General features: G+C 48.8%; 1 protein-coding gene across 34 annotated transcripts in view; it reads left to right on the top strand.

The window, feature by feature from the left end:
* Positions 1–15945, top strand: part of LOC310888599 (transcription factor 4) — a 211545-nt gene that overhangs the window by 118538 nt on the left and 77062 nt on the right. For 29 of the 34 annotated variants that reach the window (XM_083815444.1, XM_083815443.1, XM_083815446.1 and 26 more), the window contains 2 exons: positions 6323–6452; positions 6874–6923. The exons of 3 other annotated variants lie outside the window; for them this stretch is intronic. In XM_083815444.1, coding sequence (XP_083671570.1) covers positions 6323–6452; positions 6874–6923 — 180 coding nt within the window. The remainder of the gene's footprint in view (positions 1–6322; positions 6453–6873; positions 6924–15945) is intronic. 2 more of the 34 variants (XM_083815447.1, XM_083815451.1) reach the window with 1 other exon arrangement.

Genomic DNA, 15945 nt, shown 5'->3' with positions numbered 1-15945 from the left:
TCCTTGCTGTCAGAGGCTGCCGAGCCTCAGGGATAGTTAAGAGCGCTCTGTTCAGCTGCGTGTCCGCGAACTGCTGCCGAAACCACTGAACGAACCTGGGAAGTTCCTGCTGCTGTGCTGGTGTTACAGTCAGTCCCCAAAACAACACAACTGGGAAAAATTACTCCGGAAAGGTTTAAGCCTAAAGAGCAATTTTAAATCACGCAGATGAAGAGAGAGTGAAAAAAATAATAGTAAAAAAAGAAGCAGAGAACTGATACTGATGACATTAATGCACGAGGGCTGGTTGAACATGAAAAATTATTTGGTAATACCTGCAAGCATTTTTTAGTGGAAAAGGTCAGAGTCAAAAGAAAAGTGCTGAACGCTGCGCGCAGCCATCTGAAGGGGCTGCCCTGGAAGGCAGAAGAAACGAGACAAAAAGGTTATTTGCCATCAGATGGAGCAAAGAAAACAAACAGCGGAAGATTTCTCCTGCTTCGTGCTTGGGAGCGTTCACGAAAAAACAGAACTTGGTGAGAGATGAAATCTCGGTGCGAGAAGCTCCTTTGTTCTCTAAAAGTCAAAATTTTTCTGTAAATACTTTTTAAGAATTATGGTTGGCTGAGAAAAAAGGAAAACAGTACCTTAGCTTGAAAACATACTCAGTGAAACCGGAGGAAATTGTTTCTCTGTGTTTGCCATCAATGGTTTGCAATTTACACTTGGCATTAGAGAGAAATACTGGACGTAAATGACACACAGAAGATTTTACAGAGAGCTGCCAAATTTCCAAAAGCCAAAGAAAGGAGTATTTGTAGGAATTGGACAGATTATGAACAGATGCCCTGATAGTCACATGATAAGTGGAAATTTAGTTTCATAATTTGATTAAAAGCAGAGGATTGAAATCACAGAAGGAAATAACCAAGAAATGATTCAGATGTCTATGCGGCATTACTTAGTTAACTTGACTTAAGTGAAAATTCATAAACCGAGGGTAGGGCATGTAAAAGGAGCTGCGACCCGGATGACGAGATGCAATGCTGCATCCTGCGATTTTGCTAGAGGAAAAGAAAACAGAACAGTTGCAGTTAGAAATTGGTTATGTTTGAAGAGAAGAAAAAAAAAGAGACCTCCTATTCCTCTGTTTCAGCATAAATTAGAGGCGATTTCATCAAATTCGGGTTGCTTCGGTTGCACCTTTGCAGTACCCTGGATGGCGAGAAGTCCAAGTGAGGTGGTGGAGGCGCAGGCAGGGGAATGGCCTGGGCCGCGGTCCTCTGGGCCGGTGTTTGGTGGGGGCACCCCAAATTGTGCTGGTGGGTGTGTGCAGTGCACGTGGGGCTTCAGCACTGAGGGTGACTGCATCCGTCTTGGTTTGCGCTCTTTTTTTCTGGAGGAAAAGGTAATTTGATGGCAGAAAAGCCCCACAACACATGGGTCCCCCAGCAGAGGGAGGCTGTAGGGTGCGCAGAGGCGGTGGGCACGGGGTGAGCAAAGCGAGCAAAAAGGCTCCGGTCTTCAACAGCGCACAGCCTTCTGATGCGAGCAGTGCTGCGACATCGGGAAGGCAACAGGGCTCTTCTCCTTGGACGAAGTGCGTGAATTCTTGGTGCGCGTAGGAACTTTATTGCAAAAGGGTCTAGCTTTTAGAACGACGCGTTTCGGCAAGGTAGCCGATGGGGTTACACAACGCGTGTGCAATTTGGATAATGCTGGTGTCGGCTCACAGCCCTGCCCTGCAGCGTGCGGACGCGCGGGCACAGAATCGCGCTTGCTGATCGCTCCTTGCCATCGGATCGAGCATGGAGCAGGGCGGCGGCGGTGGGATGTCCCCAGCCCGCGCTCAGCAGATTTGCCACCTGCCCTGACGATGCTGAGGACCGGCCAGGGCGATGCCGGCAGCCTCAGCCTTCGTCCCCACTCCTCACCCTCCTCGCCCTCTCCCAGTGCGCGTAGCGCATCGGGTGGGGAAGGGCTGGCAGGATGCATGCGGCGTGCCCGTTGGCTTCCAAAGCTGCTCCGAGGCTCGCGGTCCTGTGCGCCGCGCGGAGCGGGGACCATATGTCCCGCAGTCCCCATCCATCCGCCGGGCTGGGGAGCGGCGAGCGGGGCTGCAGCTGTGTGCGCGGGGCTGCTCCGCCGTGAGCGCAGCGCACAAACGGTTGGCAGTCGTTCAGAAAAGGAGCTTAATCTCTTCTCCTCTAAGCCCGTTTTTCTCTTCCGTACAACATCCCCGTGATGGCGCGTTTGATACTGGATCACGATGTAGCGTGGAGACGTCAAAAAAAAAAATATCTATCCAGGTTGTCAGAAAAAAAAAAAAAAGGCCCTTTCTGAAATATTTTTTCCTGATCACTTTTATCGGAGGATTTTGGATTATGGGCTTGAAGGACGTTCACCTTCAATCTGAATTAATGTTCTATTAGCGAACGGCAGCGTGCTGTCGTACCCTAATCTCACCTGCTTCTACAAGAAAGGAAATACAAAATAATTTTTGGAAATCTATTTCCTACCTATATAGGTCTGAAGCAGAAATTTAAGTGAAATGCTTATTGGCATTCATGTGATTTTCGTTTGAGGAGCAGAACTCCGGGTTTGTAATGGAGCAACGTTTGTGTTTTTCCAGGAGGGGTAATATCGCATCCATATGGATCTTACTTTGTCATAGTACGCGCGCCTTTCCTCCCCATCCAGCTTTAATTCTTTGTCTAGTTATTCAAATTTTGGAGGCAGGATTCACTTGTTAGTGACTTATTTTACAAATTACTAGAAATAAGACAGGCTTGTATGTAGCAACGACAAAAGCAAAAACATTGCAACTGATGAAAAATACAGCTGCGTGCCTCAACACGATTTTGCTCTGTTGCATTTATTTTCTTCTGTGGTTGTTTTTAGCCTCAAACTACCATTCAACTGGCAAATCCCGCACATTATTCGCTTTGTTTATTATAAAACAAATAGACTGCCAACTGTACAGGTCCGCGAGGACGGGGCGGTTTGTACAGTACGCGCTATAATGCCAGCATCCGCCTGCAGGATTTGTACAGCTCAGAGATTTGTAATGTTTTGTGTCTCGCCTGCTGCACCGGTTGCACCCAAAGACACCCCGCTTCCCCTACCTCCAATACGCGCACGCTTAGGTAAGCCCCTCTGCAAAGTCTGCAGGGGAGTCTGACAGACGTAACACTTTGGTTTTAAGCTCGTCCTGTCCTAATGGTAAATACGAACTTTGATGCCTGATAAATTCATGCCGCATCTGAGATCCGGTTTGGAGAAAACGCAAGCTCCAAAAGCGACGTGATCTATGGCACCGTGGTTTGTAAACGTTGTATCGTTCTCTTTGTTGCAGGCCGTTAACAGTGTGACGCGTAGGCTGAACTGTAATAAATGCCCATTGTTCCTTTTAGGAGCATCGCGGAATAGGTACATATATGTTTTTACCCGAGTTTTCCTCCCTGGGGCGCTCGGCAAGGTCCCCTTAAGTGCGCAAACCCACCTCTATTTTTTTACCTTGAAAGCAAGCGCGCCTGGCTGTCCCGTGCCAGACAAAGCAGGGTGCTTGGCTGGTTTGGGCTATCTGGGGGTTCGGGTGCTTTTCGGGAGCGAATGAAGAAATTAGCCCGCGACGCTCCGGACGGAAAATTTGGGAGACGCGTTTGAGAAAACCCAGTCTTTGTGGCAGCGCAAGCCGCCTGTAGCCCAGCACCCGTGCCGAAGTTGTTGGGAGGCGGACATGCGGCATGAGCGAGGAGCAGGCTTCGCACGGGCGCTCGCGTGCGCCCGGCCCGGCCGCGGGGAGCCCCGTGGGCACCGCCGTGCCCGTGCCGCGAGCCCCCGTGGCTGTCAGCTCCGCGTGGCGAGCCGCAGGTACGCGAGCCCGTCCGCCGTCACCCGCATTTCAGCACCTACCTGCTAGGTCAAGAGGAATGAATGGTCATTGTGAAGTGCAACTAGTGGCAACGAGAAGTATTCGATCGCTAAACAAACAAAAGGCGGGCAGCCCGTAGGACTGGCGCATCTGTTTACTCCTAATGTAATAACGCAAGTTTGGGATTTCATTTTTTTTTTTCCCAACCCCGTAGAAACCTCTGCATCTTTGTAGAGGGAGAAACGTTTGGATGAAAAAACAAAAACAACATAGGGTATGTGTGTGTTTTCTGCTCCTAAAGTGAATCTTGTTTAATCTAAAATAGTTTGCAAACGCTGTCGTATAGACTTTTTTTTTTTTTTTAAATCAAATTAAATCTAGTAGGCTGGGTATAGGAATTTATACAGCTGATGGCTGTAAGTCTTTCAGACTACCCGACATATGGATAAACCATGCACAGATTTAGCAGGTCTGTCTTTATGTTAAAACGTATACGTGATAAAAATATATGACTGAATAGGATTTTTGTGGTTAGCACTGTTTCATTCGGAAATGCTCCGAGACGTTCAATAAAATCCCGTTTATTTTCAGAGGATATTCACAATGAATTGATAACCTTTTTTTTTCTTTTTTTTTTTTTCCCAAAGAGTTTTTGCATATATTTCTTTGCCATTATGCAATAGACTTGCAACCCTTTTTTTTTTTTGTCGGTGCAGGTGTTGTTTATTAAAAGGAGCGTAGTCATTGCAGGTGTATATTAGACATGAGCTAAACGTAAAGATATTAGCAAAAAGTACGATTCTGACTGGCGTGCCTGTATTTTTGACGTCTTCGAGGGGTCTGCAGAGCCAAACGCTGGGCAGCACACCAAGAAGGGGTTTGGGGCCGCGTCCGTCAGGGCTCGCTTGCCCATACCTCGGCGGCGATTTTCATTTAGCTGCTCTGGGGGGAAAAAAAAAAAAAAAAAAAAAGTAATATAGTTTTCGTGAAGCAAAAGTTATCTTCGGCTGTTTTTAGAAGTGCAGTAAAGGGAGAAGGATGTTTTAATTTCTGATTTTCCAGCTCATGGCTCATATTTGACCAACTGCTTTCAGCAGAAGACATGCCACTTTGTTGAGCTATTTAGGAATCAAAAAGACTGTCTTAATTTAAAACAAGGAGCCTTTGTTTTAGTTGGTGACTGCCTTGTGAAATTTTTCAGTTCTCAGCGGGTTAACCAGGGAACAGGGGCAGAGTCATAATTGGCCTATTTAGAGTATTTTGCATGTGAATAGTGTGTTAGTGAAGCATTACTAAGTCTGTTGTGAGTGACATGGTGATTAGAATTTAGATTAGGGAAAACACATTCTGTACTTTATCAAGTACAGTAATTAGTTCAGTCAGTAAAAGTTGATTACAAGTAACGATAAAGTTAGATTTTTGGTACTTAATTTTAAAATTTCTTTATTAAATGGTAAATTTGTTCTTAATATAAATGGTGGTATCTACACCTGTTTTATTGCGTATCAGAATAATTAAAAGAACAATGTGTTCAATGCAGAGTATAATCAGGGGATTTATATATTATGGGTAAGTTTCCACGTAGTTTATAGCAAATAGAACATTACTCAGGAAATTGTTCTTCTGCCGGAGTCTCTTAAAGATGTGTAATTTTTCTTTCAGTGGTGGTCAGATAACGTTTGCTGCTCTTTCGGGGGAGCCAGGCGCCTTTCGTAGCTGAGGAAATTCTGTGCTTGCCGGGATGCTTCTTGTTAGTTAATGGTAGAGGCATAAAATGGATATATTGAAAGTCCTTTGCTGCTGCTACTGCGGCTGCTGTACAATAGCGTTAATTGTTTGGGATTTTCAGAGGTGCTTTTTTTTTCCGATAGCATTGCGAAAAAATATTATTAACGCGCAGTTTTATATTCACGCATTGCTCACGTTTTATGTACAGCCTGCCGTATAGATTTTCATCTTGCAAAACGTGATCCGTTTAATTCTCCGAATTTTGCCTGACGTGGGGACAGACAATGAAGCTGCTTCATGCACTCCGAACCAACCGCACTGTCAACAGCAGGATTTTTTTTTTTTCCTTCCCTTCAGTTTTATTATGGCTAAATCTGTACGCTTAACTGTCTTGTTTGCAGCGAGGAAACTAAATGACTCTCAAATATATTGGTTAACGGAGCTCCAAAAGTTTTTAAAACACTGATTGCGTTTGAATAAGTAGGCAATAAGTCTCCTTTAAATGTAAATAATCGTATTTTAAATTAATTACTTTGCGGTTTCCCAGTAAAAGTAAAGATGCTAAGCTGGAAATTTTTGCGATGCCGCCTTTAAAATGTTGGCAGGTCCTGGTTTCAGGGTTCCGGGTGCTTATGAAGGCTTCTCTGCCGTGTTATTTTTAGGGGTGAGAAATAGCTAATGATGGGGAAAGGCAGCTTGCACATGCACGCGCACACACGTGTGTGTTTTTTCGTCTTTTAGCAAAGTCTCCTGGGAGGGGAGATGGACATCGGCAACCCCGGGGCGCTCTCCCCCAGCAAGCCGGGCTCCCAGTACTACCAGTACTCCAGCAATAACCCCCGCCGGAGGCCTCTGCACAGCACCTCCATGGGTGAGTGACTTCGTGCTCGGCGCTTCTCCCCCGCTTCCACGGACCGCAGCGCTTTGGGCCCCGCGTGACGGCGCGGGGAGATCAGCGCAGCCAGGGCTCGCTGCCGCCGCCGCCGCTCCTCTTTGTGGGGCACGCGAGGAGCCTTCGAAAGTCGCTTTCTCAAAGCAGACCCGCGTGAGGCGAAAACAAAGGCCCCTAACGCTCGAGGTGAAAATATGACCAATTTCGCAGCGCTGCCGGGGTGGGCAGGAGGCTGGCACCCCTCCGCCCTACCCAAACCGCTGGGAGCCGGGAGGGAGCCGCGGGCAGGGCGATTAGGCGGCTTGCTCTTTAGAAATCCTCGCTGGCAAAAAAAAAAAAAAAAAAAAAAAAAAAGCCCGTCTTTACGAAGACACCGTTTTATCTTTTTTTTTTTTTTCAGAAGTACAAACAAAGAAAGTTCGGAAAGTTCCTCCAGGTTTGCCGTCCTCAGTAAGTACCGCGCGCCCGCCCGCCGCCGCGCCGTCGCTTTGCTGGGGGGCAGGCAGACACGGGCACGCCGCTCGCGGGCGCTTGTAGCGAGCGGTACAGGTGGTGGGCAAGGTGAGGAGAGGTCCTGAGCCTCGTCGTAGGGCCTCGTCCTGCCTGCGAGGCGATTGACGACACGGCGGGGACGAGCGTGTGTGGGTCACGTTGCCTTTGAGCGGCGCGAACCAGAGGCAGAAGCGCCGAGCCGCCGCGCGCCTGGTGGGACGGGCGCGAGCTTCACGTGCCGGCCAGCGGCGCTGTCGCTGCGAGGATGATTTATGGGTTCGCACGCGGAGCGAGGTGCGCGGGGAGGGTCCGCGAGAACTGGCCGCGGTCTCAGCCCGCGCCGTGCCTTCGCTCCCGCGCCAGGGCGGCGGGCGGCCGTACCTGCAGCGGGCGCTGCCGGGCCGGCACCAGGTGTCCGCCGGCGGGAGCCAGCTGCTGCCGGGGCGCTGGGGGATGCTCAGGGCATAATGAGAGAGCTGCTAATTACCCAGGGCTTTCCCAGGTATCTGAAAGAATCTCTCCGATACCTCTTTGTGAGGAGGGCCGTGGATGCCGTCCATATAAAGTGCGGATTTCTCAGTGTTTGTCTCGAAACCCTCGCGCCGCGCGGTCGGGACTTGGTGTTTCTGCGTGGCTGGGTGAAGCCCTTTGTCTCCCGCTCCACACAACCGTCCTCCTAGTTTTCGTTTCTTCGTGACGGTGTAAAACCTTTGTGGTTTGTTTTGTGTTTCTTTTTTACTGAAAAAGCCGTACCATGGTCAACTGCATCTTTTGAAAGCATTTGCTTTTAAAACCATTAATATATATATTTATAAAATAGTGATTTTAAAAGAAATGATAGGACATTTCAGAAAATAAAACATCGAGTAGTGTTTTGAATTTCATTCTACTTACTATTACATTTCGTTCTAGCATTGCATTTCATTCTACTATTTTTAGTCTAATTTTTTTCTCCACCGTTGCTTTAAAAATACATAATACGTATTTTCCTATCGATATCTGCAAACAGAAAAGAAAACACTAATGAGGGGAGAGCGTCCTTTTCATACTTGCTAACTGTAGTTGTTTTACCTATAAATCTGGTTATTAGGAGGAGCCGAGTGGCAATCAATCCTGCAGAATATATAACAAATTGACATACTAATCTCAGATGGGTTTTCTGTTTTTGCCGTAAATCCAACTAAATTTGCAGTTTGCAAAGCAGCATACTTTTAAAGCTTCAGTTACCGCAGTGAATGTGCTAAGCAGTAGTTTCATCACCGGTCACTTTATAAATGAAAAGATTGCAGTCTAAAAGAGAAAAATACATACAAAAATCCTAATTTAATTGCAATTTAATAATTGATTATTGTAAGCTTTATCACAGCGAACAATACAGGCGTAAATCTATTTATCGTTGTTGAAATATGGAAATTCTCAAGTGAAAGTTTCCGGTAGAGTAGTAATACTAGTTTGTTTTAATTAAAAATAAGTTCCCACGTGCGTATTTTAAATGTCTTTCACGGTGTGTTTTTTGGTTTGGGTTTTTATTGGAGCCCTTTACAGCAACAGCTCATATCCCCCCCCAAAGGCCTTTACGGGCACCGTTGCGCTTGAAGTTAGAGGTGGATTTCATTTCGACGAAACTTCAGCTTTCCCTGCCTTCCCTGCCAGCCTCGCGTGCTCTGTCCCCCGCAGCTCTCTGCGGCTCGAGGCCAGCCCGTGGCGCCGAGCATCCCACGGAGCCCTGGCGGCGCAGGGGAGCTCTGTGACCACTTAAACATGCGGCGCCCTGGCTGCCTGCCCCCGTCGAGGGCTGAGTTGTGCAGTCCTTTGTGCTGGCTCCGTAACCGCGTGCCGGACCGCTGCTTTTTCCCTCAGACATCATCAGGGACAAACGTACACATTTATTTTATGCTTTACGATGTTTCTCAGCGGAGAGGTGACCATCTCAGGACATTTACGTGAATATTTCTGCGTCCGCGTTCTAAAAGATACATTCGGTAGAACGGTACCCGCTATCTGCTCTTGCTGTAAGAGTGGTGACACTGATGTTGGAAATGTCAGCATTCGGGGATTTGAAACTGCCGCAAAAGTTTTTTTATGGATTGCTTCTTGCTTCAAAAGAATGAAATGCAATTTGTGTCTGTCACAGATTAGTCTCAAATGTGTGCTTCCTTTAATTTTGTCTGAATGCTGTTGTTGTACAGAACGGAAATACTTCCACAGCTCAATACTCCTTAACTATTTTAACAGTATTTTTATTTTTCAGTCAATTATCTCCAAGTAGAACATGCGCTTTAAATATCTGAAGCGATTTTAAGGAGATGTACAATTTATGAGGAAATAAAAGAGCAGAAAGGCACGCCCCAATATTTTAATCGCCCATAGGTGTGTCTTCCAAGAGTAAGGAAATTAATCTGCAAGTCCAATAACGTGAATATGGGAATGGTTTGGTTCTGAAAGCAATCCAGCTTTTCCTACATGACCGTACAGATGCATGTTTGAGCCTGGTCGTCTCTATTACATCATGAATCATCCGTTTCCCGTGAAGCAATGCACGCCTAGGTGTCTCAAACAGCAGGAGTATCTGATAAAAGGTCAGGTTGTGTTTTGCTGATAGCTCGTGTCACGCTGAACTGCCAGGATTTATGAGGCTGGATAAAGTATATGCGTTTATAAATTGACTAACTAGATGATAATACACTTAGTTGATAGGGTGGAAATATTGCCGTATTTCTCTTAAAATATGTATATTAACTTGTTCTCTGTGTGATTTATGCAGTGGATATGGAGATTAATGCAGCAGCGTTGGAGAAAGCAGTTATTGTTGATTAATTCATAAGTAGTCTTATAAAAATTTCAATGATAAATGGTAATAAATACGTTGTATCAGCTCCCCTTTACGATAAGAAATGGCTATGAGTTTTGCAAACAAAGTAAATTAAACTAGGGAGCTAATCAGCATTTAAAAACTACTCGGATCGGAGCCACGCCGGGTGTCACGAAGCCGATGCCGTCGGCCACGTGGGGTGGGTGCGGGTGGTTGTCCCCATGCCACCCCTTCCAGTTCCCAAAATTGGGACCCAAAGAGGGCGGCGAGCTTGGGGCATTTGGGGTTGAGCCCCCTGGCTATATAGGCTATACACGCATGGCTATATAGGCAAAAATGACCGTTGACGGTTAAATTTGATTTCCTTGTTGAGTACCTGGGTGGCTTGCCGAGCTCTGGCATGCTGGTGTCTCCATACCCAGGCTGGTAGGTGCGACAATAATACTTGTATTCCTAGGAAGAGACGAGGTTTGGCCCGTGTGTTTATGCAGCAAGGAGCTTGAGGGCACGTGAACGTTGAGGCGTGGACCTGCGGGCAGGAGCTAACTTTACGGAGCAGCTATAGCAGCTCCTTCGTGACGAGCTGTGCGACCATTTGGTAAAATGTTCTGAACGGTGTCAGCTGCTGCCATCGCCATTGTGCAATCAGAATTGCTCTTCTGTACGATTATCTTCTCCCCTTAAACTTCATTCAAAGGTTTTGCTGTTGTTTTAACCGTTAACCTGAAGCCTTCACCCCCTTTTGGCTGCTGCTGGTTTAATCACACGTGACCTTTCACAGTAAGTGTTTGCAAAGTGCTCTGGCATTTTCTTACCTTGACCAGTGAGAGCCGGGCGTGAGCAAGCTGCCCTGGACCAGCTGGCCTCCAGAGCCACCAGGGACCGGGTGGGAGCTGTCTGCGTGGCCCTGTGACGGGCACAAACCAAAGCCCTGCTTCAGTCCTCGGTCCAGCAGCTCCTGCTGGCCACTGCAGGGAAGGTGCACAGGCAGCGCGAGGCACCGACGGCCGGCCTTTCACAGGCTGAGCGGTTTAATTTCAGCTGTGGAGTGAAAATAATTTTCCAGTTCAGCTCTAGAGTGAGTCCACCGGGAACCGTCCGTCTGAAATGGGTATTTGTGTCACAGCAATCTTGGCGTTTGTGCTGGAGAGCACCTTGGTACTTCTCACAGACGTCCTGGCTGCAAGAGGCAGGGTCCAGGCTGGGTCACAGGCTGAAGAGCTCCGGCGGAGATAACTCGGATAGATAAAGATAACTCAGAAATTAAGCCTTCACGGAGAGCTTCTGGTGCTGGGACGGCAGTCATCTGCGGGCATGGTGCGAGTGCTTGGCGGCTTTGCTCGGAGCTGAAGGGGCACCGAGCATCGAATCCCGAGCAGGATGGCTGTGGGGCGGCGCGTGGCTGCCTTCTGCCGCACCAAAGGGCCGCGGGGGCTGGAGCAGCTCAGGGGAGCGCAGGCTGTGACAGTGCCCTCGAGCCCTGCAGGGTGGAGGCAGGCGGGCAGCCTGGGAACGAAGCTTTCTGCGGCCTGAGGTGCTCTTCTTTGGGGCCAGGCTTCCCAGGGGCACGGCTGGTTAAAGCTTGTGCGTTTCCTCCATCGCCAGCCCTCTTTCCTTTGGTCCAATTGTCATCTAGCAAGGAGTGCAAACAGTCCTTATGGCACAACACATTCACTTCCATTTTTCCTTCTCCTTGGACGCTCTTTTCCCTTACAAGCACACCGGGGGCTCTCTTCCCTGAGCTCCGCGGGAGGAGTCGGTGGCTGCGGTTGTCCGGTCTTTACAGCAGGCCTGGGAGCTGCAGCCCAAAGTGAAACCCCGTGCCCTGCTCTGCCCCTGGAGCAAAATGCAAAGGGTTGCAAAATGGAGAGGACAGGGAAGTTATGGCTGAGCTGGGCTGGCATTGTCCTGAAGGCAGGTGATGGGGGAGTCATCAGACACCACAGCCAGAATAAAGGGTGGGACAAGCTGAATGTCATCTCTGGTGCGTTAAAGGAGAAAAGAGGAACTGAACAACCATTTCTGTTGAAGAACCAGCAGGTAAAATCTCCCCAGCCTCACTTGTAATGGCAGCAGCCTCTCTTCCATCTTAACTCGAGGTGTCCCCCCCTGGGCAGGAGCCATCTCGTTGCACTTGCTGTGCTGCGTGTTTAGAAGCGTACCGGCTTTGACCTTGCTAACCAGACAGATAAGGAAGTGCATGACTCAGTTGTACGTCCTAAGGAAACACCTGCTTTGTTCCAAAAAGCAAGGAAAGAGAAACACTACTGGGATGCCACCTGGAGCTTTTCCACGGCTTTATTCTGGTTTCCACAGGAGAAGCCTTGGAGTAGCTGGGAGGTGAGGAAGCACCCTTTGTGCTTTTTGTGCGGACTTTTTGCAGGCTTCCTACCTCAAGTGAAAAAACACAACCTTAAGAATTTCCCTTCGAGCATCCGACTTAATGTGGGACTTTTCCAAAACAAACACGGCGTCCCTGGCTGTCCCCGTGTCTCTGGCCGCCACCTGCCTTACCAGAAGGTGGGCCCGGCTGTGGGATGCCAGCACCGTCCCCGCTGCCAGCACCTCTGGGGCCCTGCCTCAGCCCCGGGTGCCGCAGAGCTTCCCAGGAGACATGTTAAGGTCTTCCAGCTGCGGCCAGGCCTCCACGGATGGAGCTGGCCTTCCTGAAGTAGGAATCTGTGGAGATTTGGGGGGACTCATTGGGAGCAGGCTGACAGCTCAGGGAGAGGGGCAGGAGACGGCCTGAGGAGGTAACAGGAGCCGAGAGGGGCAGGAGATGGCCTGAGGAGGTAACAGGAGCCAATCCGGGCACTTTCATGAAAATATTTCAGCGTAATTCAGCCACTTCTGGTGGCTGGGAGCCCATGGAGGTGAGGAGCGGCCTGTGTAAGAAGCAGTCTGCCCCTTCCCCTGGCTGATCCATCCCTGCCGGGCTGCGGCCGCCCTTCTGTTGGGGCTGAGGGGATCCCTCTGTCCCCTGGCTTCTGGGGCCATGGCCTGGCTGCTGTCCCTTCCCTGCCTGCTGTCCCTTCCCTGCCTGCTGTCCCTTCCCTGGCTGTTGTTCCTTCCCACCGCTGTCCGGCCACGTAAATCGTACCACCCTACGGGCCGGGCTTTGTCCATATGAGAAATATCACCGTGTTAAGCTCCACCAAGCTATCTTCCAGTTATGGCCAAGCTCTGCTTTTTGCTTTAAAAAAAAAAATAAAATCGGGAAATGCATCTTTAGCACGTAGCACAATGAAGTCAAACCAAGAAAATTACTAAACCCTACTGTCGAGCAGTCAGGGGGTGGGTTAAAAGAGCTTCTCTTGCAAACTGTACCTGAAATTGCTCGCTGACCCCGGAGGACTAAGACGACATTTTGCAGACAAAATGCTGTGATGGTGGTGTTTTTAAATAGATTAAAACACAGTGAAATGCAGATAAAAATTGCTTAGTTTTTAGTTTCTGGTAAAATTGCACAGGATATCTTAAACATGAGAAAGCGATCCGGGAAGAATTGTGTGATTGGGGTATTTTTCTTAGGCCTCGGCATTACGTTGTATTTCAAGGCAAAACTTTTATTGCACGATTCACACACTTCTAAATGTTGAACTATCCTGGACTCAAAAAAAAAATTTATAAAAAATCCCATACTGAATAGCGCTGGCCAGCTGGTAACAGAGGTGTGGGATTAGTGGGGTTTTTTTGTTTAGCTTGAGCATAGACTCCCTCTTCAGAGTACTGGAGGTAGTGCAGAAGGCAATTTTCCTTCATGGACACAGCATTTTGGCCAACAGATCCAGATGATTTCTGTGTGCCTCCAGAAAGGGCAAAACGAGACACGGTAGATAGCACTGTTTTTACGGCAGCTCTTTGCAAATTGCCGCTTCTGCGTAGCAGCATTTACTCCTCTTGGTGCAGGGGGGATTTTCGGGGCGCCTGGAGCGGGGCCGGCTCGCGGGGCGCTGGGCTCCGTTCTGGGGAGGAAACCCAATGTGTGTGCTGGAGCCTGCCACCATTCACCCCCCTCTGAACTTCGCACACATTTTTAATTTCACAATTAAAATTGCCCGGCCTTCTATTTTCCTCCTTTATACAGCTATGTAATTTGTAATTCTTTTTTTTTTTTTTTTTTCAGTTGGAAATTAAGCCGAGTTTCACAAGTGTAAAACTCAGCACTTAATTTTTTTTCTGTTTGAATTCAAGGCTAATTGTTAGTAAAAGGCATTCAGAGATGAAAAAAAAATATATCTCTATGCAGCGATTTGATTTTGCAGCTTTTCTTTAAATATTATCTCTAGATGGTGTTCGTTACAAGCACTGCAGTGGCTTCAGATCTCTGATTAGCACAGTCCAGCATTTAAGAAAAAAGCATTTAAACCCTATCTCGTAGCAGGCCTTTCCAAGTCGGTTTTAGGGAAGGGCGGCTTCCTGGGCTGGGGGGGGTTTGTTTATTTGATCTGCTTTAAGTTTTTCTTCCATTTTAGAACTGATTGGGCGCGGGGTCAGGGTGATGCAGCGTGCGGAGGGGAGAGCACGGCGGTGGTGGAGTTATCTAGGGAACTTTGAGATAATCTGTCAGGATTGATACGTTTGCACTTTGACTCGCGGGCATTTGTTAACCGAGTCTGTGTATTTTATCAAAGGAACATTTATTTTTTGCTCCGGAGTATTTTTTGCCTTTACGCTGAAGCAGTAAACGTGCAAAAAAAATCAGCATAGCGAAAACAGAAAAAAAAAAATGGCATAGAGAGCTCCAATAACTATTAACGTTGTTAAATGCATAGCAAAGCTCCCCTGACAGTTTCTTGGCACAAAACCTAGGCGGCCTACAATGGCTGGTTGTTTTTTTATTGTTATTTTATTTTGAATGGCCGTCAGCGCATTTCGACAGGCCAAACACGCGCTCGATGTCGGCACCCGAGCCGAGGGGACACCGCGGAGGGGACGCTGGGGCCGTGCCCGATGCTGCCTTCGGCTTTCTCATCCTCGGGCCCCGTGGGCCTCCTCCCGGAGGAGCAGGACGGGTGTCCCTGCCCTGCTGAGCTGTGCCCAGCCGCTTCAGCCGGACAAAAACGGCAGTGCCCCCAAACGGCCTTTTTCTGAGTCCTCGCAGAGCTCCCTGCGGCCACGCTGCGGTGATTCCACGCGCCCACCTGCTGGCGCCGCGTGTCGCATTTAGTGCGTGTCACGGCTTTGGTGCCCCTGTCCGTGCCGTGGAGGCAGAGCTGCCCGTGGGGTCTGGAGATCCCTGAGCCCACCCGAACACGGATAGGACACAGAGGGGACGCAGACAGGACACGGACAGGGCACGGACAGGACGCCTCCGCATGCTGGACATGCGGTGGGAGGTGTCTCAGAGGCAGCATCCACGCAAGGCCATCCTCCCCACGCTATAAGTAGTCAAAGGCTTCAAGGCACCCATTTTTGCGTTTTTTTTCTGGCAAATACAGAAGATTTGCACACTTCAGGTGCCCACAAAGGCCCGTTGGGTGCGTGGCGCTCACGCATCGAAGCCTCGCCCAGCGCTGCAGCCAGGGAGCGGCACCCATCAGCCCCGCGGCAAGCAGGCCTTAGGTAACGTTGGTATTTTAGGCCGCGTTTGCGTATTACACATGATTTGAGCCCGTTGCCAGATGAGAGCATCTTCGCCCTGCCAAATGCAGGCCGCAAAGTGACGAGGAGAAGTCCAGCGGCTTGGTCGGAGGCCAACCACACCGCCACCGCTCCCCGGCCACGGCCACCGCGCTCCTGCCCCGGCCCCTGCCCCGGCCCCGGCCCCGGCCAGCGCCGTTGCCACCTGGTGGAGCGCAGAGGATGTCGGTTTGCAGCTCGCTTCCATTTCATTTTGGCTCTTTTATTGCAACCACACTTTGGCACCAGTGTGCTGGAGTCCTTAACCAAAAGGATCCTCTCGTTTGCTCTGCAACACCTCATTTCTCCACTCACAGTTCATTTATGATTCTGATGAGAGTGTTTTTTCAGGAAACACACATTTCACTTTTTGACCTAGGAGCATCTGTTAGAATTTTTTTTAATACTACTTTGGCATTCTGGAAGTGTTAATGTCTTTCATATCTGTTTAATGCTATTTAGGGATATTTATGATCACCTCTTGGTTACTTGGGGTAAAGTGTGTTGCAATTTTTTTCAAACAGACAGGAAAGCATTCATATGAGG

Source organism: Anser anser (assembly GCF_964211835.1).
Source record: "Anser anser genome assembly, chromosome: W".
NCBI lineage: Eukaryota > Metazoa > Chordata > Aves > Anseriformes > Anatidae > Anser > Anser anser.
This window is presented reverse-complemented; position numbering and strand designations above follow the sequence as displayed.